Source organism: Pteropus alecto, unplaced genomic scaffold (assembly GCF_000325575.1).
Source record: "Pteropus alecto unplaced genomic scaffold, ASM32557v1 scaffold86, whole genome shotgun sequence".
NCBI lineage: Eukaryota > Metazoa > Chordata > Mammalia > Chiroptera > Pteropodidae > Pteropus > Pteropus alecto.
The window spans coordinates 20,183,895-20,207,503 of record NW_006442109.1 but is presented as its reverse complement, the minus strand read 5'-3'; the positions used below and the strand labels follow the sequence as shown (position 1 = coordinate 20,207,503).

At 36.2% G+C, this 23,609-nt stretch overlaps 1 protein-coding gene across 3 annotated transcripts in view; it reads left to right on the top strand.

Annotated features, from left to right (window-relative positions):
- Window positions 1–10,650, top strand: part of MAPK6 (mitogen-activated protein kinase 6) — a 31,777-nt gene extending 21,127 nt beyond the window's left edge. For all 3 annotated transcript variants that reach the window (XM_006920353.3, XM_006920354.3, XM_015596057.2), the window contains 3 exons: window positions 2,625–2,789; window positions 6,398–6,599; window positions 8,285–10,650. In XM_006920353.3, coding sequence (XP_006920415.1) covers window positions 2,625–2,789; window positions 6,398–6,599; window positions 8,285–9,386 — 1,469 coding nt within the window. In that variant the 3' untranslated portion in view covers window positions 9,387–10,650. The remainder of the gene's footprint in view (window positions 1–2,624; window positions 2,790–6,397; window positions 6,600–8,284) is intronic.
- The last annotated feature ends 12,959 nt before the right edge of the window (window positions 10,651–23,609 follow it).

Here is a 23,609-nt window from a genome sequence, read left to right as displayed (position 1 = left end):
AAATATCTATCCAGATCCATTGCCTATTTTTTAATTGGTTTGTCTTTTTATAATTGAGGTGTAAGAGTTCTTTACATATTCTGGATACAAATCATTTATCAGATACATGATTTGCACATATTTTCTCCCACTCTAGGTTATCTTTTCATTTTCTTCTGCTATCTTTTGAAACAGAAGATTTTAATTCTGATGAAATCAAATTTATCTATTTTTCCTTTTGTCATTTCTGCTTTTGGTGTCATATCTATGAAACCATTGCCTAACTCCTAAGAGTTTTATAGTTTTAGTTTTTAAATTTAGGTCTGTGATCTGTTTTGAGTTAATTGTTATGTGTGGTGTGAAGTAGAGGTCCAACATCATTCTTTTGCATGTGGATATCCAGTTATTCCAGCACCATTGTGGAAAAGATTATTCTTTCTCCACTGAATTGCCTTGACCACACCCCGTTGTCAAAAATCAGTTTACCATAAATGCAAAATATTTTTTTGTGACCTAGACTCAAAAGTGACACTATTACTTCAGCTTTATTTTATGTCTTAGAAGCAAGTCACTAAGTGTACCTCACACTCAAGGGGAGGGGAATTGGATTCCATCCTTTGAAGGGAAGAATATCAAAGCATTTGTGGACATATTTTAAAGCTACCACAATAAATATTTTATTAGGAAAACAAAAATTTAATTTCAATATATGTGCTACCAAAGCAAGCAACAAAAATTTAATTTGTTTAATTTAAAATAGATCATACTTTAAGTTGTATGAAACGGGGTCAAAATTTATTGCTGTATTGATTATACAAAGGTAATTTATTTTTAAATGTTCACTTGGCATAATCAGACATTACATATAGCAATAAAAAGAATTGGATAAAAACCACTTCTAAATAACATAATTTTGATTTTAAACCCATGTAAACTTTAAACATTTAATTAATGAGAATTGTGAAATTATTCGAAAGTCGTAGTTTCCTTCTAATTCTTTATTGGTAGGTTGTAAAAGCAGCACAAGAGAGATCTAAGTGTTTATTATATATAGGCCTCAAATGAACAGAGCAATAAATTGCAAGAACTAAATATGCATTGGAAATTTGTGTCTATTTAACCTACCGGAAGTGTCCTAGCCATGTTTTTTGGTACTGTGTAATATATCCATTGGCTCCCAAATAGTTTCCCAAATTTAACCTATCCAAAACTGAACTCCTGATAGTTCTCCCTCTTACTTTTTCTTTCTGCTGTCTTCATCAGAGTAAACCAGATCTACTTTTTAATTGCTCAGGTCAAAATCTTAGCATCATCTTTTATTTTTGTCAATATGGATACTGTGAGCTTTTCTTTCAAAATATATCCAGAATCTAACTGCTTGTTATTATCTCTATCACTGTCCCTCTCACCCCAGTTCACTCAACTGTTATGTGTCTTCTGTTTTAATGCAGGACCTTCTGACTGGCTTTCCTGCTTCAATTTGCTATTTGTAGTCTGGTTACCACATGGCAGCCATAGTTGTTCTCTGAAAACAAGTCAGATCATGTCATTTCTCTGTTCAAAACTAATGGCTTCTCATCTAGTTCAGGATAAAGTATGCTCTTTGTGTTATGGTACCACTTTGACCTCATCTCCTGTTACTTCCCCCTAGCCACTTTACTTCAGCTACACTTGACTTATTGTTGTTTCTTGAACACACCAAGCCCACTCTCTTTGGGGCTTTGGGCCTTTTTCCATCTTCCTGGAACTCTTTTCCTCCATAAGAACTCCCTTCCCTAGTTTCCTTAACTTTCAGCTTCTCTGTGAGGCCTTCTTGGTCATCTTGTATGTATTAACAGCCCTGCTCCCAACAGTTGTCTCTGTCCCTTTTAGCTTACTCTGTTTTTCTTCGTAGCATTTGTCACCATTTGACATAAATGTTTACAATTATTTTCTGTCTTCCTTCACTATATCATAAGCTCCATGAAGGTGGAGATTTGGTCTGTTTGGTTTCTCAGCTGTACTCTAAAGAGCCTTGCTTAAAGTAGGCACTCAAAAAATCGAATGTTGAATGAATTTCTAGAAATTAGTGGAAGAGTAAACTGAATTTTTTTTGGTTGCCCCTTTAGCCTAAAATTTCCTCTCATATAATAATGGTCTTGAAATGCTAACTGAGCCTAACACATAAATAAAAAATTTTTGTTTCACAAATCTAACCCAGCCCTCCATTTTTTTTTTTTATGATGAGATCAAGTCATCACCATGTTAAGTATTTTCAAAGTTATTGCCGTTTAGTTAGTGGTACCACTAAGATTAGAATCCAGGTCTCTTGAATCCCAGTTTGTTGGGGTTTTTTTCCTCACTTCTTTGTAATACCTTAATATGAGGCCAAACTTAAACAGTCAATTTTTTATGGAAATAAAGAGCTAAAACTAAATAGATCAGTGAGTAGAAATTGGAGTAGATAGGCTTTTTGAAAAGATTGGTGATATTTAAAAACAGTGAAACCTGCCGATTAAATGATTCAGTTAAAACCATTTCCTCCCAGTGGTCATTACAATATTTAAGTTAATTTCTTTAGCTTTAGAATATTTATTGCCGGAGAATTAAACATTGAGGAATGTGTTTATTTATGTTATATTTGGTGTTTTTTTAACCTCACTCAGGTGCACATGAACTTGAACAGATGCAGCTGATTTTAGAATCTATTCCTGTTGTACATGAGGAAGATCGTCAGGAGCTTCTCAACGTAATTCCAGTTTACATTAGAAATGACATGACTGAGCCACACAAACCTTTAACTCAGCTGCTTCCAGGAATTAGTCGAGAAGGTATTGTGACTCAAGAAAAACCATCATGTAATTGTGTGTGTGTGTGAGTGTGTGTGTGTGTGTAAGGATCTATGTAGGGAAGCTTTAGTTTTTTATCAGATGTGCAGCTTTCTCCCAAATAGTCTTTAGACACTTAAGGTTTACCTAAAACTTAAACTCTCACTTTCACTTTTTTGGCCTGGCTCTTAGGCTGGGATCTTTCTTTGCTCCTCTGAATAATTTTTCAGATTCCAAAAAGTGTACTCCTCTCTCTTGGTTCTAACTTCATCTGCTTTCCAGCTTACATCTTTGATTGTCTATCAAAGACGAACATATTGAATCACTGGCTCTCACTAAGCTGGAATGGAGTTTTGTGAGGGTTATATGATAAATAAGTGTGGGTATGAGTATGAATGTGATTTATATATGAAAGAGTGAATTTAATTGGGCAGAGGGTTGGGAGAGCAAAGGCTTCAGGGTAAAGAGGAGGTAGAGGAAAGAGTAAAGCTCCTTATGAGCAAACATTATATAAGAGTTTGTGGATTGGTGTTAGGAGTATCAGCTGCTAATGTGAGAGTTTGTACAAGCTTGAAAATAGTAGGAACTTAGAATCAAAACTTTGACCACTAAAGCAGTTAATTTTATGTCTCAAAATAGAATGACATATCTTTAGATTTGTTGATATAAATAAGATTAAAAAAAATCTTGTAGTTGTCTGTAATAACATTTTTAAGAGCATTATACATGAAAAATATCTTTTTAAAAGTTGATTGTGCCTTATATCTTTAAGAATTATACTATAGTAAGATACCTCATTGTCAACATTTTAAAGTTCTCACAAATCAAAAAGTTAGGGGTATATAGTTTACTAAACATCTAAACTTTCTCTGAATTACACATTCATTATTCTTATCACCAACTCTGATCATTATATGTGGTTCAGGTGAGTGTGTGTCAAAGTGTTTTAAAGTAACGAATGTTTTGAGAAATAGGCACTGGATGGCAAAATCATGATGACAATCCCCCCACCCCCCAAATATGCTTCAAACTCATATAGTTAAATGCCTAAATAAAAAAGAAACAGCTATATTTAATTTCAGCAGGTTTTGCAGGCTACTTCTTTGGTAGTTTCACATTCCTAACCAGTCTTCCAGTCTATCTTCACAATCAGATTGCATTGCTGGCTCTCTTGCTCCTAACCTGGTAGTCACTGTCATGACATCCCTTATCATAACTGAAAGCCGCCACATAGCACCTGACTGTGCTTCAGAGTTGTCTGTGCGAGCTCTTCAAAAATACAGACTATTCAATCAGAACTCAGAAATGAGGTGGGAAGCAGGGCGAATGTTCGTATCTTTAAAACTCTCTACAGGTATGACCCTGCTCTGCCAGGTTGAAAGACACTGCTCAGGGTTAATATGGATCAGCTTTGGAGTGAGTCATTGGCTCTCTTGTGTCTTATCAAAAAAGACAAGTTAGAAATATAGAACATTGCTGTTGAAGCATTTTTAATCTAGCTAAACTTGAATCTTCTTTTTTCCTACCCTAATTAGGGTGGGGATCATGTCTTAGTCAGCAATAATCCAACCTGAATATTTGGCTTATGGCTGGGTTTATTCATAATGTGTTGAATAAATGTCTTTGATAATGGATTCATCAAATTAACCATTGGGCAAAGATCTTTGGTATTTCCAAGTGGCAGAACTGTGCTCACATACAAGTGCAATGTGAAGTGTTTAAATTCCTGACTAAAGATTTGCTACATACATATACTCTACACCTGTTTCTTCTTGATTAAAATTGGAGTTTTATTTTTGGGCAGAGCACATTCTGAGGCATTGGGGACTTAGTAAGAATAATATATGTTCTCATACTCTGTTCATGATTTTCAGAGGAAAAAAGCAAACAAGATAAAGTACATATGAATTACCACATTAAGACTACTCGGAACCTTACTCTGGTTAATACTTTTGAATGAATACCCTCTTTTTCATTTCCTTTCATACTTACCTCTTCTCTTCCCTTTCTCTATAGTTTACCACATATTTGCATATCATAGCATACTTCAACACTATTGTTGTGAATAGACTAATTTCTTCTAGAGCAGTCCTGTCCAGTAGAACTATCTATAGTGATGGAAATATGCTATGTATGCATATACTTGGGAGCTCAGCCTGGCCAACTTCTTATTTCTGACTCTTTTCATCTGCAGCCTACAGTTCCCAAATGCTCCCTCTTGTGTAGTTGGATCTGTCTCCTCCTTCCCTTTGAGGATGGTGATTTCGCTGGTTCACCCATCCGTAACTCTGCGCCTTGAAACACTTGGGCCCTGGGCTAATTAAGACTGACTTTTTTGCAGGAGAACTAAGAACAACTTGATGTACTGTAAAATGACTTCATATATTAGGTAATATAATAGAGAGGAGTGGGAAAAAGAGGCGGGAACACAGGAAGGAACTTCAGCTTTGGGTCCCTGAAGGGTTTGAGTAGCAATGAGCCTTAGGTTTCTTCTCTTTAGTCTTTATTGGACTGACTTGAGGATTGAATGAGATAATGTGAATAGGGTCTTTTATAGACTATAGCTCAGTTTTAGAGAGAAAGGCTATCTTTTTCTTTGAGACAGAAGGTAAGACCAAGAGGATGTGTGATAGATCATAGTGAAGAAGTAGAAATTGAGATAAATGTGAAGTGGGTTTATCTGTTGAGAGTGATAGAAAAGATTGAAAGCATAAAGAGGTAGTGTGGAACATTGCTGAGCAATAGCAAAAGCCAAGTTGAAATTCTACAGTATGAATTTGTAGTGAGCTATATATATGTGGTTTTGCGTCTAGCTTTCATTTAGTAAGTACTTATGGCTAGGGAGCAGGTACAGTAGATGGTGGAAATGATTCAGAGTTGAAGATTGGTATAAATCATAAGGTATACGAATGTGTGGTTGTGTAAGGGCAAGCTTTAGGCTTGTGATAGTGTGATTCAGGCTAGGTAAGTAGCTTAGAAAGGCCCAGCATTCTGAGTTAGTGGGAAGAAATAGGGGTATGGTAGCTCCACTAGAGCTCTAAAATGATCAGGTGCATTCTGTGATATGCTGGCATGAGATTGGCGTGAACAGAGATGAATCAATTAGTATAACAGTTAGTGAGATGAGGGAAGGAAAGAGGAAAGGAAAGGGCTTTTTATTAAGCACTAGACACTATGTTTTCAAATTTTTACACTTTATATATTATCTATATATATCCTTTTTATTCATGAAGAAACAAGTTCAGCAAGTTTAAGTAACCTGGTAATTCTTGTTCCAGAGCTGAGGTTAGGACCTATGTATTAGCTTGAGCCACATGAAATTGCTATTATTTGACCATTTATGACTGACAAAAATGAAAGTTTCGTGTGGTTCAAATTAATAGATTCCTTTTCTTTTATAACTGACCATAAAATGAGATTGGGATACATTTTAAATTTTTACTATGTTTATTGAATAAATGTTTTTTCTTTTTAACCTATAAATCAGGTAAGCTAGTTTTATTTCTCTGACAAAAACTAATTTACCTTTTACTTGTTTAGTCCCCTTTTTTCCCTTTATGAGTATGTAGACCTCCAGTTTAGTGAAGGTGTTTTATCTCTTTCTTTTGCAGCACTGGATTTCCTGGAACAAATTTTGACATTTAGCCCCATGGATCGGTTGACAGCAGAAGAAGCGCTTTCCCATCCTTACATGAGTATATATTCTTTTCCAATGGATGAGCCAATATCAAGTCATCCTTTTCATATTGAAGATGAAGTTGATGATATTTTGCTTATGGATGAAACTCATAGTCACATTTATAACTGGGAAAGGTAAACAGATTCTACATTAGAAAAATATCATTTATTGTATTTTCAAGAAACTGTAATGCAGTGAGCTTTTTTAAAAAAAAATTACATATAAAACAATGTAGAATTCTTAAAAATTTAGTCATGGTATCTTTGGGTTTCTGCTAAACTTATTAACATCTTTGAATAGCTTTTATGTAATTTAAATATTTAATAGTTACCAGTTAGGATAAAGTTAAATTCTACTTTGAAACATTTTCAAAGCCATTAAGACATATTTAGTTAATAAAATGATAAGGTCCTTTAAATGTGAGGGTTGAAGGTTGGAGGTCTAAGCCATTTTAAACTATTGCTTTATGAATGTAACAAATTTTTTTAAGATGTTAGATGAGAAATCTAAACTTTATTCAGTAAGGTATCTTCGTAAGTGTTTTCAAACTTTTACATAGACTCCATTATGTCTTAGGATATAAATTATTTTTGATTCATGGTATATGTTATATTCAAATATCTTTTTCTTATGACAAAATTAATTTTGGGATGCTTATCATAGGTTCAATGTAAAGAACTTTTCTAGTCTGAACAGTATAATACATCAAGATGGATGATGGTATACATTTTTTTTTTTAATTTCTTCCCTCAACCTATTTTTAGGATTTCTGAATTTCTGATGAAATTTGGATATCATTCTGTTTCACAGTCAAGTGGTAGCATATAATAATGAATCAGTATTATGTAAAATCTTCAGGTGATTTTGATGTTTAGCCAGGTTTGGGAATCACTAATGACAATCTTAAAACTTCAAGATTTCATATATTTCTGAGTTTAAAAGAAAAGTGATTGCCAATTAATAATAACAATAAAGAAGTAGTTAATGTTGAAATTAGTTTGTCTACTCATTGCATTTTTTTCTCTTAAAATGTGGCTTTGTTTGTAAAGGTGTGTTCCTCCATCTGCCATCCACCTTTTTTCTCCACATGAACATTTGTACCACCTACATACAGTTCTTTTCACATATACCCAAATGTCTTCCAGTCTCTACATTTTCTGCCATACTTAGTTAAGCCATCTAATCTCTTTTCTGTTCCCTTCTTCCTTTCCCCCAATCATTTTCACGTATGTGTCTCAATCCGCCTCTACTTGGGCATGGTATGTTCACCTTCCTGTGATGTGTCAGTAAGAAAATAGTGCATTCAGTAGCACATACACGTGGAGAGGGTCTCCCCGCCCCCCAATTCATGATGATGAGTTCTTACTCTTTTTCTAGTCTGCTTGTTACCAGTAGATCTGCATGTTGTGGCCATAAAGTGTGTTTTCTCTGTGTGAAACTGTGTTGGAATTAAACTATAGACTTGTCAGCCATTCAGATGTTTGTTTGAAGTTAATGTTTGAGGTGGGTGAAAAATAGAGAAAAGAAATGAGCATGAAATGATAATTGATCTTATTTATGACCAATTTAGGACTCAGAGTTTTATGATGATTAAATACTTCATTGGTAATTACTAAGTATTGTCTCATATTTTATATAGCAACAGATCTTACCTATCTATCAAGATTATAAGTTCCTGGAGGGCAGGGAAGGCTCATGACTTAGACTCCTGTTATTCCCTCATAGACCTTATCACAATGCTTTCATGTACAAGGCACTCAGTGAATTTGAAAATGAAATCATATGCCTGGACTCACACTAATACATTGATTTTTTTCAGGTACCACGATTGCCAATTTTCAGAGCATGATTGGCCTATACATAACAACTTTGATATTGATGAAGTTCAGCTTGACCCAAGAGCTCTGTCTGATGTCACTGATGAAGAAGAAGTACAAGTTGATCCTCGAAAATATTTGGATGGAGATCGTGAAAAGTATTTGGAGGATCCTGCTTTCGATACCAATTACTCTACTGAGCCTTGTTGGCAGTACCCAGATCATCATGAAAACAAATATTGTGATCTGGAGTGTAGCCATACTTGTAACTACAAAATGAGGTCCTCATCATACTTAGATAACTTAGTTTGGAGAGAGAGTGAAGTTAACCATTACTATGAACCCAAGCTTATTATAGATCTTTCCAATTGGAAAGAACAAAGCAAAGAAAAATCAGATAAGAAAGGCAAGTCAAAATGTGAAAGGAACGGATTGGTTAAAGCCCAGATAGCTCTAGAGGAAGCATCACAGCAACTGGCTGAAAAAGAAAGGGAAAAGAACCAGGGGTTTGACTTTGATTCCTTTATTGCAGGAACTATTCAGCTTAGTTCACAACATGAGCCTACTGATGTTGTTGATAAATTAAATGATTTGAATAGCTCAGTGTCCCAACTAGAATTGAAAACTTTGATATCAAAGTCAGTAAGCCGAGAAAAACAGGAAAAAGGAATGGCAAATTTGGCTCAATTAGAAGCCTTGTATCAATCTTCTTGGGATAGCCAGTTTGTGGGTAGTGGGGAGGACTGTTTTCTCATAAATCAGTTTTGTTGTGAGGTAAGGAAGGATGAGCAAATTGAGAAGGAAAACACTTATACCAGTTACTTGGACAAGTTCTTTAGCAGGAAAGAAGATACTGAAATGCTAGAAACTGAGCCTGTAGAGGATGGGAAGCTTGGGGAGAGAGGAAATGAGGAAGGATTTCTGAATAACAGTGGGGAGTTCCTCTTTAACAAGCAGCTTGAATCCATAGGCATCCCGCAGTTTCACAGTCCAGTTGGGTCACCACTTAAGTCAATACAGGCCACATTAACACCTTCCGCTATGAAATCTTCCCCTCAGATTCCTCATAAAACATACAGCAGCATTCTGAAACATCTGAACTAAAACACTCAGCAGACATTTTTCTTTGTATTCTTCATGAAATGTGTTTGTCTTTTTTATTACTAGTGTTTAAGTCATTTTTTACTTGAATCAGATGGTGTCATTTAGAAAGGATTTTATTAGTTCTTGGTTTTTAAAATCCAGACTTTTTTTCTACATGTGAGATGGTTTTCATTTTAACTGGCATGTCGTTTGCACACAAAGATAAAGAATAGAGCAAAAAATGCAATGCAGGAGGAGACAAAAGAAATGCACTAAGACAAGTAAAAAAACATTCTCTCATAGAACAATGATCTGTTTTACAGGAAACAAAAATCTTGCCTTGAAATTTACACAGTGAGACTGTACATAATTGCATGAAAATATCTATTTTTTTCCTAAAACATTTTTCATTCATGAGTATTTTCAAGTTTTTCATACTGTACACATTTCTTAAAACACATGATACCAGCAGCAACTGAAAATGAATGCCGAATTTGGTACACATGTGTTATCTACCTCAAGGTAACAAAAGTATGTGGCAAAACATATACCACCCATAGTGCTTCACAATATGCACTTCTATTTAGCCAGCGTTTATTGTAGTAAACTATTCTTAATAAGATTCACTCACCATTTATAAAGGTTCTGGTATGCATTCTTTATAGTGAAGTGTTAACTACATCACATCTTATTTATTTTAGCAAATCAGTATATTTTCTGTATTTAATTATAAAAAGTTAACTTAGTTTTTGAAATTTATTTGCAAATACACTTTTTCCATTTGGCACTATGGTTTGTTGCCTACTTAGCTGAATATATAATGTCAGCTTATCCTAAGGCTGTCCACGTACTTAATTTACTTAAGTATTCATTTTAAGTAAAGCGCTCACTGTGTATAGGAATTTGTATTTTGGAGGTGCTTGATCTATCTACAAAGAAAAATTAGGAATTACTTTATTATAAAATGCTCCTAGAAGTCTCAATTGTGTTTATTTTTTAAAAAAAAACTGTAATGTTAGACTTGTGTGCATGGAAATAATTAAGGTACATCATTATTGTAGTTTAAAAGTTGTACATGATAAGACATATTTTGTTTTTATTGTATGTTTTTACTGAATGATCTCTTCCCCATCATAAGGCAAGCATGAATAAAATTAGGTTAAATGTAGCATGTGGCATCAAAGTCTCTTAGAATTTGTTTCATCTATTTTATTTTATTGAATACTGTCTGTATCTTTGGTTATCTCGTTTGAAGAAAAAGGACAAATAAAACATGGCCAGCAAATGTGGCTCCTGTTTAACTCTTTAGGTAATGAAAATTACTAGCAGAATTTTTATCTAGTTCCACTTTTCAGCATCTTTGAATTGTGGCTATAGTTTAAACTATGTTAGGCTAAAAGGCTTAAAAGAAAAAGGTTCTTTGTCTCCACACAAAAATCTTTTTGACTTAACCTTCACATAATTAAGTGGAATAAGGCTTTATTTTATATAGCTATGTGCCACTTAACAGGCAGGGATACGTTCTGAGAGATGCATTGTTTGGCGATTTCATTGTGCGAACATCACAGTGCACTTACACAAACCTAAATGGTATAGCCCACTACACAACTAGGCTATATGGTATACCACTGTTTTATATGTGGTATATGTCATTGACTGAAGTGTTATACGGCACATGACTATATTTCAAAACTTGTATAAGATATATGTGGAAGCTATGGACTACACAGAGGAACCCCCTTTGAATGTATTTGCTTTACAATAACAATACATCATCTTTCCTTTGTCCAAGAACTTACCTTTTTACCTATCAAATGTAAAACCATTGTTCCTTTAAATTTTCTGTTTGTCTTCTGTTCTTGTTTTGTACAGAGCCAGTTCTATTAATATCTGGACTTCTGCCTGCCCAGTGACCTATTCATTGATTTCATCTGGACTCACAAGCTTTAAAAAATGCAGATATTTTCTGGATGAATATTGCCGTCATATGCGAATTTAAATATATACTCAGTTTACCTTAGGCAAGCTCTTAGGTGGAAAGCTTTAAGTTTTTCACCATTGGATATGATATTAGCTGTGGATTTTCATATTTGGCCTTTATATTGGAGTAATTTCCTTCTATTCCTAGTTTGTGTTTTTTATTGTGAAAAGGTTGGATTTTGTCAAATGCTTTTTCTATATCAGTTGTGATAATCGTAGTTTTTGTCCTTTATTCTGATAATGTGTATTACATTGATTTTTATAAAGTTGAATCATTCTTATATTCCAGGAATCCCACTTTGTTGTGATGTATAATTTTAATGTGCTATTGGATTTGCTAGTATTTTCTTTTTTTTTTTTGAGGATTTTAGTATCAGGTATATTGGTCTGCAGTTATAACCATCTGATTTTGTTATCAGGATAATGCTGGACCCAAAGAATGAATTTGGAAGTGTTCTCTATTCAGTTTTTTAGAAGCGTTTGAGAAGTATTGCTGTTCTTTAAATGTTTGATAGACTTCTTAGTGAAACCATCAGATCTTGGGCTTTTCTCTGTTAGTAGATTCTTGATTATTCAGTCTCCTTACTACTTATAAGTCTGTTTAGATTTTAAATTTTTTACAGTTCACTCTTGGTAGGTTACGTGTTTCTAGACATTTACCCATTTTTTTTCTAGATTATCCAATTTGTTGGCATATAATTGTTCACTGTAGTCTCTTATGGTCCCTTTTTATTTCCGTTTCAGTTGTAATGTCTCCTCTTCCTCACTTCTGATTTATGTCATTTGAATCTTTTCTCTTTAGCTAAGGGTTTGTTGATTTTATTGATCATTTCTATTCTCTATTTCATTTATTTCTGCTCTAATTTCTATTATTTCCCTCCTGATAACTTTGGGTTTAGTTCTTTTCTAGTACCTTTAGGTGTAAAGTTAGATTGTTGATTCACGGTCTTCATTTTTTAATAGACTTTATTTTTTAGAGCAGTTTTAGATTCACAGCAAAATTAAGCAGAAGGTAGAGAAATTTCCAATATACCTACTGCCCGTACACATATGCATAGCCTCCTCCATTATCAACATCCCCCACCAGAGTGATACGTTTATTATAATAGATGAACCTACATTGACACATCACTCAAAGTCCATAGTCTATGTTAGGGTTCACTCTTGGTGTTATACTGTTTGGACAAATATATAATGATTTGTATCCACCATTGTATCATACAGAGTAGTTTCACTGCCCTGAAAATCCTCTGTGCTCTACCTCCTTATCTCCCCCACCTCCTTACCAACCCCAGACAACCACTGATCTTTTTACTCTCTCCATAGCCTTTCCTTTTCCAGAATGTCATATAGTTGGAACCACACAGTATGCAGCCTTTTTACACTGGCTTCTTTCGCTTAGTAATATGCATTAGTCCCTTTGATTGTATCTCCCAAGTCCCTCGGTTTTCTTCACTTTCGTTCATTTTTCTTTTTGTTCCTCTGACTTGATAATTTCAAATGAACTGTCTTCAAATTCACTGATTCTTCTTGATCAAGTCTGTTGTTCATCCCTTCTAGTGATTTTTTAAAAAATTTCAGTTCTTGTATTCTTCAGCTTCAGAATTTCCATTTTCTTTTTAAAAAAATAATTTCTATATCTTTTTTGTATTCTTATCTTCATTCGTTGGTTTCCTGATTTTGTATAGTTGTGTTCTCTTGTAGCACATTGAGCTTTAAGATGATTATTTTGAATTCTGTCGGGCAATTCATAGATCTTCATTTATTTTTGGCCAATTCAGGGAGATTTGTTTCTTTGATTGGCCTGTGTTTTTCCCTGTTTCTTCATCTGCTTTATTTTTGTTGTTGTGATTTTTGCATTAAAAAAAAAAGCTACCTCTGTCTTTACAGGCTCGCTTTGTACTGGGGAAGATCTTCACCAGTCATCCCAGGTAGAGATTCTCGGGGCATCTCAAACCTCTATGGGGATGTGTTATCTCTATTTGCATGTGTAATCCCCCTACCCCCAAAAGATTTAATGTTTTCTCTTTTAAGTTGTAGTCTTTTTGCACCTTCTGGTGTCTGTCTGAGATAACTGCAGGTTCTCTGGCACTACAGCAACTCAGCTGAGCTTGCTTTTGTTCTCCGCAGCCCCCAGGCATCTAAAGTAGTGCTGTGAGTCAGTTCAGACTGGAATCAGTGTCTTGGGCAGGCCCCCAAAGCCTGGAGCATTGGATGATTGTTCTATTCTTCTCTTTCCCGCCTGCTGCAGGTGGGTTTTTCTCACAATCATGAGCTCTGCTGACTTGGGAGAGGAGCTGACATGGTTGAAATGAAACACCATTTTTACCTGTTTCAATATACCTGTCCTTGATTTTGAGATTGTCTAGGGTACTGTGACTTCCTCACTGATTTCTGGAGTTCTCATAAAGGCTTTCTGGACCATAAAATGTTAGATCAATATTTCCTTGGGGTAATAAAGTCTGGGGCTTCCTATTCTGTCATCTTATGTCCAAAAATAATTTACTTTTTTAATGACTAATTTTAAAGGAATGTTCCAGCTGTCGTACAACTTTCAGACTTTTAGGATGATCTGTATCAATAGTTTTGACTATCTCTTAACTGATGGCTTGGCATCACAATTTTTTTTTCCCCTGTTTAATTCCTTCCTGCCTTCCACCCTTGACCTATGGATCTTGTCATTTCCCCTTAAGAACTGGATCTCTGAAGGTGGAGCGTCTCCTCTCACATGCTCATGACGTGCACCCGTGGGCTGGCACACTTGGGGTATGGTTGGTGGGTCCACCTGGGGCGCGAACCCAGGACCTTCTGCATGTAATGCAGATGTGCTAACCACTACACTGTGGAGCCACCCCCAGCATCACAATTTTTAAGAGTTATTTCTGAAGCTTAGAATTAGGCTTAATTTGGAGCCTGTACATCGCCCCCGCTTTGGTTGTTCTTTTCAATGAGATTGCAAGAAAATAGAAAGTATAAAACTTAAAATGTACACACCACTTGTCAGTTCATCTAATGTTGATTTGCATCAGATAAACACCTACGGAGACATCTGAATCCCTCTGTTTAAACCTCCCACATCTCATTTCCTTGCCTCTCTCCTCAGAGGTAGACACTTGTGAATTTTACTCATGCAATTTTATACTTTTCTACATACGATTTTATAAAAATGTAATATTTTGCATAATTTAAAATCTCATGGCATGTTCATATCTTTTTGCAATTTGTATTTTTTTTTGCTCAACCTGTCTCTGAAATTTATGTTGATTCATGTAGCTCGAATTCTACTTTAATTGCCATGTTGCAATGTATTTATCTGATCTTAAAAGACATTTGTTTTCAAAATTTTGCTCCTACAAAGATGTTTGCAGTGAGAATTCTTGTGAACATGTATGAGTTTCTTTAGGGTATGTATCTAGAAGTAGAATTGTGAGTCACAGAGAATGTGGATATAAAATGCCATCTTGCTGTCCAAAAGTGATTGTACCGATTTACACTCCTCCAGCAGTATGAGAGTTCCTATTCATACACATCCTCCCAAACAGAAACCAAGTTTTTCTCATCCTACCAGGATTGCTGCGTTTACTTTATTTTACCTACAGTAGGTATTGGAATACCTAATTCCAAACAACTGCATGACAGTCATGAATACCTCTTAGGGATTCTTATGTGACCTCTTGAGTGATGATGCGATTGTCTCGTTTTTTTATTTCCTATTGCAATTGCTGTAGCTTAGGAACAGGTGGTTTAAATCTTAAAAGACTGAGCCAACTGTGTAATTTACACTGGGCCTATATCTAAGGAGTAAAAGTATCATGGATCAAAGTGTTTTCAAAATAAAATCCCAACATGGTATCACCTTTGCTTCTAGGTTAAAATAGTTTAGGCTCTGCATAGTATTGCTCTTTATACAATCATGGTTTTATTTAAAAGTACTGTTTTCCATCAGATGCTTTTGTGTGTGTGATATAGCATGTTTAATTAGTGGGCTGATCCTCAGGTTCTATGACTGAATGAATTGCTCACCTGATCTCAGCCTTTTCAGTTTCTGTTTACTGTTGAATTCAAGACGAATAGAGGCTCTACCCTAAATAGGTTTATCATGTATCTAATATTAGTCAATTGTAGTTTTATCTTGTACCTGTTTTTATTAGGATTGCTTATCATTTAAGTCTAGTATATTAAAACTGGATAGAGAAGAAAAAGGACAAACTAGAAAATAGCATATCTGAGTTCTGGATCCAGTTTTATTTACATTCTGTCACTTGGGTGTCACGCCTCCATGGATCTAAGTTCCTTATTAACTAGGAGATGCAAATTACTTGAGCCTAACAATACAGTCTACTGGGGACAACTTATAAACAGGACGGTGCCATGTTGAACTCTAACCCACAACGATAGCCACAACGATTTAGACTTTATCAGTATATACTGTTACAGGTACATTGGACCGGATGCTTTAATGTACCTTCTAAGCAGTTTGAGAATAAAATTTTATGTTCAGTGTACCCTTACCATTTGACTGGTGGAAGAAGAGAGTATTGGAACCTCAAGTTTGTTTACTTTTGAAAAAGCAATGTGAACTCACCAAGATTTTTCCTCACAGTGCCTAGGGGCTGTCCCCTTAAAAAATCAGGTGAGGAGAAGAATCTTTGTGAGTTCTTCCAATGGTTGGTATGTAACAAGTATTTTCCAGAAGAGATGTTTGATCACCCATGTTGGATCACTGTCTCAGTTCCAATGCAGAGGTCTAACAATCAGATTCCATTGGATTTAGGTATTATAATTCCTTGGTATGTTGTAGTGTAGTGTTACAATTCTAGATAAAAAGAATACTTACCTTCCCTTACAACTGTCCTCATCTGCAATGCCTTGCCTAGCTGTTGGTGCTGCTGCAGTAGGGTAAGTGTGGTGCTGTGCCAGATCCTGCACTCCTAGTTCAAACTCCAGTCCTAGCCTGTTTCTTCATGCCCAGTTAAACCGCAAACTTGGATCTATATTTGTCTGTATACTTGGACTCTGCTTCCAACTGTGCTTACCACTCCCACATCCACCTAACTTGAACCTCAGAGATGACTTCAACTGCCAAGTGAGACATTGAACTTTGCAATATTGCATAGTTTTTGCACCATGTTCTAGAGTCAGATCCAAACTAAACTTAAAACTTGTGTTCTACTGCTTCCCCGCCTTTGTATAGGTTGTTTGACCTCTTCATTTTCCTCATTTGTAAAATAGGACTAATGACAATTTGTGGAGTCATTATAAGGGTTTAAATGAGACACTGTACACAAAGCCTTTTAGCATAATGCCTGGGATTTCATAAATTATCATTGCCCTTGTCCTGTTTGAATTATTGTTCTTGCCTCCTAAATTACACTGGAACTTTGACCTTAACTTTGCTTTTAATGTCGCATCCCCTTATCTAAGTATTTTAACTTCTTACCTTAACATACAGATGACTTTCTTTTCTGGTCATACTGCTCATTAGCTCTGCCCAATTCTTGGCTCCAGATTTCGGTGTTTCTCACCAGTCCAGGCCTGTGCCTGAATGACTTCAGCATATGCAGCTCTCAGATCCCTAAAGACTAGACTGAATTCTTGTCCACTTTCTGTATTTGCCGTGAGTAGTCAGCATTGCCCCTCCTGCCCCCAACAAGCATCTTCATTTGGAAGCCAAATCCCGGGAGTCCTCTTGTATTCCTTCCTCTGAAAACCCACATCCAGTCCCCTAGGGAATCCTGTAGCAATGTCGGAATCTGACCACTTCTCACCATCTCTGCTGCCACATGATCTGATCCACCATCATGTGCCTGCTGGAACTACAGCAATAATAACCTTCTAACTGGTTTCCCTGGCCACCCTACAATTTATTCTCAATACAGCAGCCAAAATGATCTTTTTAAGTCATAAGTCGCGTCGCTCCTCCAGTTACTCTAAGTCTGAATGACCCCTCCTCAGAGGAGACAAAGTCTTTACTGAGGCCCACAAGGCCCTCTCCTCTCCTCTCCCAAGCTCACATGCCTCCAGCCACACTGGCTCTCACCCTCTGCTTGGAAAGCTCTTGTCCCAGAGAGCTGTCAACTTCCCTTAGAAGCCTCTGTTCAACTATCATGTTATCACAGAGGCTATGCCTGACCAGTCTACATAAAATAACACATCCATGGCTCCTATACACTGGCCCTTGAATTTTCTTTCCAGCACGTACACCGACATGTTATTATCCCTATTTTATACAATTTCTCTTCCTCCACTTAGAATATGCAAGCTCCTTGAGGCAGGGACCTTATTAGTTTTGTTCATTGCTATATCCCAGCCCCTAACACAGTGCTTGGCACATAGTAAGCACTCAATATTTGCTGGCTGGATGAAGACGTGAAGAAAACTAATGAGTTCAGTTTCCTAAATTCCTTCTGGATTGATGGGGGCTCAGGAGCAGTGAGGATCTATTTGATAGTCCTGGAGTTTCCTCATTAGTTTTGAGGTTAATAGCATTCATGGTTCTCCAACTTTCTGTAATTTATGGGAGTGTTCTGTAACTTGGGGCTCCTTAGGTGTGACTGCAGAACTAGCAAGCTCTAAGTTGCAGTACCAAGAGCAGTTAGAAATTCTCAGAAAATGTAGTTTGGTCTGGCAGGTTTATTATCCTGAATTGCATTTTCAAATGTGGGTGCAGTTTAGGTTAACGACTGTGTTGCTCCTGACTCAGCTGCTTTCCTGTTTTCCTGTTCTCTTTGTTGGAATGACTGTACCTGTAAGGGTTGCACAATATGATCATGACCCAGTTAAGACAGTACCAGGTGGTTTATTTTTTAACTGCCTCTTTACTATTCCTGCTCATCGTAACCCTGCCAAATGAGCCAGGCCTAAATTATATGTTTAGTTAACAATCTTTGGTGACAGAAACCATCTCATGCTAGCCTTTGAAAAAAGGGGAAATTTATCAGGATTCAGGGGTGACTCTTGGAGCTCAAGAACTGGGCCACAGGAGGAACTAGAACCAGGCTGGAGGGCACTGGCAGCCCAAGCAGGGTTGAGCTGTTTTTCATCTCTGCCTCATTCTTTCTTCTCTAACTGGGCTTTCTGGTATAAAGATAGATGCTCACTGCTGTAACTTCAAATGTAATTTCCAGTTATATAGAATTTTGTCTGGCTGTCCATTCTGCTGTCTCTTTCTCCCAATTTAAAGTTTCTCAGTTAATTATGGCCAGGTGGCAGGGTTCTGTTGTGCAAACAGTACCGCTGGGAGTCAACCCTTATTGATGGAGAGTAGCAGGCGGGTAGGAAAGTTGTTTTCAGTTAGCTATTGTCTCCAAATGTACCTGCAACACATGGTAATAAGCTATCTCTTTCCTCATTTTTTAGTCACCTGTTGATCATTCTGAGGGCACTGCTTCTCCAAGAGGACCTTTGGGGGTCGCCTAGGCCTTGATTACACAAGCTTGTCTCTTGTCGGGTTTATCAGGTCAATCTATAGCTTTATTAATCACAGTTCTTTGTGCGAGTTAAGAATATATAGATAAATTAAGTAATAATTGGGCAGTAGTGGAATCAAGAGGACTAGAATTTAGTCCACCTAATTCTTAGGTGTTTTTTCAGTTTTTTTATTAGAACAAACAAACATTTACATAAATGTCTACTAAGTGTCATACCATTCAATATATTTCTTCTCTGTTGCTGGTGTCAAATTATAAATTACTGATTAGCAATTTTTATTTTTAAAATATGTATATATGTTTTATTTTTTATACATTTATCACTATACAATTATACTTCTTAAAATTGTATTTATTCATTACGAGATAATAGAAAAATATATATTAGTCTCTGTCTCCTGTTCCGGGCAAAGAGCTGCTAAAACCCTTGAAATTTCCTAAGTGACGAGAGCAGTAGGAGCATCTTTTTTTCTAATATTTGGTCTTTGGCCCAGTTCCTGACACAGTTCTTAAGTCCCTTGGAATTTCCTGGGTGACAGCAGTGTCTTTTATTCTGAAGAAGTAACTCTTGGTGGGCTCCTGGACGGAGAGAGGGGCTGGAAATGGAATTAATGATCAGTCATGCCTATATGATGAAACCTCCACAAAAATCTCAGAAGTGTGAGGTTCAGAGAGCTTCCAAGTTGGTAAACACTTTCGTGTCCCTGGAGGGTGGTGCACCCTTCTGTGCTTGGGACCCTCCCTCCCTCTCCCTATGTACCTCTTCATCTGGCCGTTCATCTGTATCCTATAGCACACATTCTTTGTGTGCCTTTGAAGCATATCCTTTATTATATAATAAGTTGGTAGATGTGAATAAGTGTTTCCCTGAGTTCTGTGAGCTGTTCTAGGAAATAATTGAATCCAAGGGGAAGGAGGTCATGGGAACACCCGATTTGTAGCCCAGTCGGACCAAAATTGTGGGTAATCTGGGACCTTCTACTTGTGGTTGGCATATGAAATGGGGTGCAGTCTCGTGGGATTCGATGCTGTCTCCAAGTAGATATCATCGGAATTGAGTTAAATTGTAGGACACTGAACTGGTGTTGCAGAATTGCTTGGTGTAGGATCCCCTACACACACACCTGGTGTCAGGGTGTTATGAGTGTGGTAGTGGTGTGAGAGTAAAGGAGAGACACACAGGAGAAGTGTAAGTTTCCTACTCATTCATTTAATATTTTTATTTACTTAGTTTTCTTATACATCACCACAGTTAAGTAATTTATGATTTACCAACATATTATGTCTATGGTTTATCATCTTCTGGGATGGAAGCTCCATGGAGCTAGGGATCATTGTCAGGGTGGTTCACCGATGAACCTCAACACCTAGAACAGGGCCCGCGTGTAGTGAACCCTCAAATATTTGCTGAATCTCTTTGATTTAATATAAATACATAAATGTAATTACACATATTTTTAGTGCATTTAATTTCTTTGCTTGGTTCTCCCCAGTTCTCTGCTCCCTCTCCCTCTCAGAAAGTCTCACCATACACAACAGGTAATCATATATCCTTACATAGTGTTCCTATTTTACAGATACCTATATATTCACACACTATACATGCACACACGCATGCACATATACTTTTTAGAGTTTAAAAATGCTTGTTTTTCAAAAATGCCATATCGTTGGAATAGACTTCCTTGCACACATTGCTTTAAGACAGGGACCCTACCTGACTCATTGATTTAGCCGCCTTCATGCACAACCAGAGAAAAGACAAAGGAATTCTAAGACTTCTAACAAATTAAAATGTTATTTATATACCATCTAAACTCTGATGGTATTTGAGGCTTGTTGCCCATAATGATCCATTAGCGTAACAGAACTTTAGAGGTTCAAGTCCATGTTTCACAAAATATACATTACAAATTTGAAGTTCTAATGTCTTAAGGAGACACATTTGTGATTACTAAATATGTGACTTAGGATTTCATTCTTATACATGTTCTCATCACCAACTCTCTTCCAAATGGCCTCACTGTTTAGAATTTGTTTTCTTTTGCACCCACATCATCAGGCCTTCTCTGCCCAGCTGGTGAGCAGAAAGGCATGAAGATGTTATTTCTAACTTTTTTTAAACAAGGAATAAAAACTCATTATTGAAAAATTAGAAAATGCAGATAAGCAAATGGGAAAAATTCTGCATATTCCCATCTCATAGGTACAGTCACATTAATCACTATTCACATATTGTACCTTCCCTCTCTCCTTCCTTGTTTTCCCCAAAGCTAATTGCTTATTTTTCTGTATTTACGAAATTATAAAATAATTCAAAGATGAAAAATAATTTTCTCTTTTTCCTCTCTCTACATTCTCCTCCAAATATTTCAGTTTCCCACAGGTAACCACCATTAACAATTTATTGTGTATTTATTCAGAATTATTTCTGTGCATATACATATATACAATTATTTTTTCAAATTTGGGATCATATTATACATACTGTTCTGCAACGCACTTTTCTAACATTAATATGTTTTAAGCATCATTCTATGTCAGTAGTTTATGAGCTATATTTTTCTTTTAAATGGCTGCGTAGTATCCAATGGTGAGGACAGGTCATTTATATAACCAATTTCCTATAAATGGACATTAATTGTTTACTATTACAAACATAACTATAGCACACATTCTTTGTGTGCCTTTGAAGCATTTCTGTGGTTACAATTGGAGGAGTAGAAATCTTGGTATGAAAGTCCGCTTATACTGAAAAATGCCAATAGACCCCCTGAGGGCTGGCTTTGGACCTGTCTACCTCAGTGTGACCTGCCAGTTCTCAGCTGGTGCTTCTGACTTGGACTGTGCATACACACTGGAAATGTTTTGCAGGTCACTCCTGGATGCCAAACTGTGCTCCAAATGGCTGCACCAGTTAATATTCACCCTTTCTCCACATGAGCGCCACTTTTCTCTCACTCTGGTCAGCACTGTGCACTACTGAGGAGTTCATTTTTTTCAAAATGATTTTTAAAGACCATTCTCTAAATGTATTTTTTATACATATTGCAAAAGTTCTTCATGCTTATATCTAGGTATGTAATGTATGTATATATGTATGTCTATATGTATGTATATTTTTAAATTTCATAGCACTTTTTCACATTGAAGATCATTTCAATGTACTCAATCTGTCAATATTGTCCTTTACATATTCTGAGTTTTGTATCATACTTAGAATGGCCTTCCCCACATGAAAATTGTTGAACTAGTATTCTATATTTTCTCTTTTTTTTGCATTTTAAAAAATTTATTTTAATTAGTTTCAAGTATACAGTACATTGGTTAGACATCTATGTAGTTCATAAAATGATCCCCCCAATTGCTCCCTCCCTCCTCTGACCCTCCACCTAGCCAACATATTAATGCTAACTGCATTCCCTATGCCGAGCTCGTCACCATCCATCAGCTACTAATTTGTACTTCTTTAACCCTTCACCTCATTCTCTCAGCCCCCCAACCCTCCTCCCCTCTGTCCATCACCAAATTGTCCACTATATTTGTGAGTCTGTTTTTGATTAGTTTGTTCTTTTTATTCTTTGGGTTCCACATATAAGTGAAATCATATAGTGTTTATCTTTCTCTGACTTAACTACCTTCTAGGTCCATCAAATAAATGTCTTTTTCTATCTCCTTCCTTTTAGTTTGTGTCTTTTAATCTGAAGTGAGTCTCTTATAAGCAGCATGTAGGGGTCTTGTTTTCTTATCCATTCATCTACTCTCTTTTAGTTGGAGCACTTAATTCTTTTCCATTTGAGGTACTTATTGATAGGAATGTAGTTGTTACCATTCTTTATTCCTGGTTTTGATACATGTGTTTTCTTCTTAAAGAAGTCCCTCCAACATTTCCTGTAATACTGGCTTGGTGGTGATAAATTCCTTTAGCTTATTTTTGTCTGGGAAGCTCTTTGTCGGTCAATGCTAAATGGTAGCTTTGCTGGATAAAATATTCTTGGTTGTAGATCCTGGGTCTTCATCACATCGAATATTTTGAGCCAGGCCCTTCCGTTCTGCATAGTTTCTTTTGAGAAATCAGCTGCCAGTCTCATGGGTGTTCCCTTATAGGTAACTATCTGGCTTTTCTCTTGCTGTTTTTAATATCCTTTCTTTGTATTTAACCTTTGGCATTTTAATTATGATGTGTCTTGGTGTGTGCCTCTTTGGATCCCTGGTTTTTGGGACTCTCTAAACATCTTGAGGTTTTATATCCATTTCCTTTACCAGGTTAGGTGAGTTTTCCATCATTATTTCTTCAAATAGCTGTTCAACATCTTGTTTTCCTTCAGGTATGTTGATAAGACAGATATTTTGACCTTTAATAGTGTCCCATATGCTCTTTAAATTATTTTTATAGTCTCGGCATCTTTTTTCTTGCCAATCTGATTGAGCGTCCTTGGCTTTCCCATTCTCTATATCGGTGGTTCTATCCTCTTTATCCATTCTGTTGATTCTAATATACTCTTCATTTCAGATAATGTGGTCTTTATTTCTGTTTTCCTTTTATAATTTCCATTTCCATTTTTGTGGGGTTTTTTAAATCTTATTCTTAAATTTCTGAGTTCTTCTACACTTCCCCTAAGTTCACTGAGCATCTTTATAATCGGTGTTTTGAACTCTGCATCTGTTAGATTGCTTGACTCCATTATTTCTGGATCTCTGGTCTGTTCTCTCATGTGGTTTCTATTTCTTTGGCTTCTCACTTTGGCTGCCTTTCTGTGTCTGTTTCTATGTACTAAGCAACATTCTTAAGTTTCCCAGTCCTATTAGTGCGGCTTTGTGTGGTAGGTGTTTG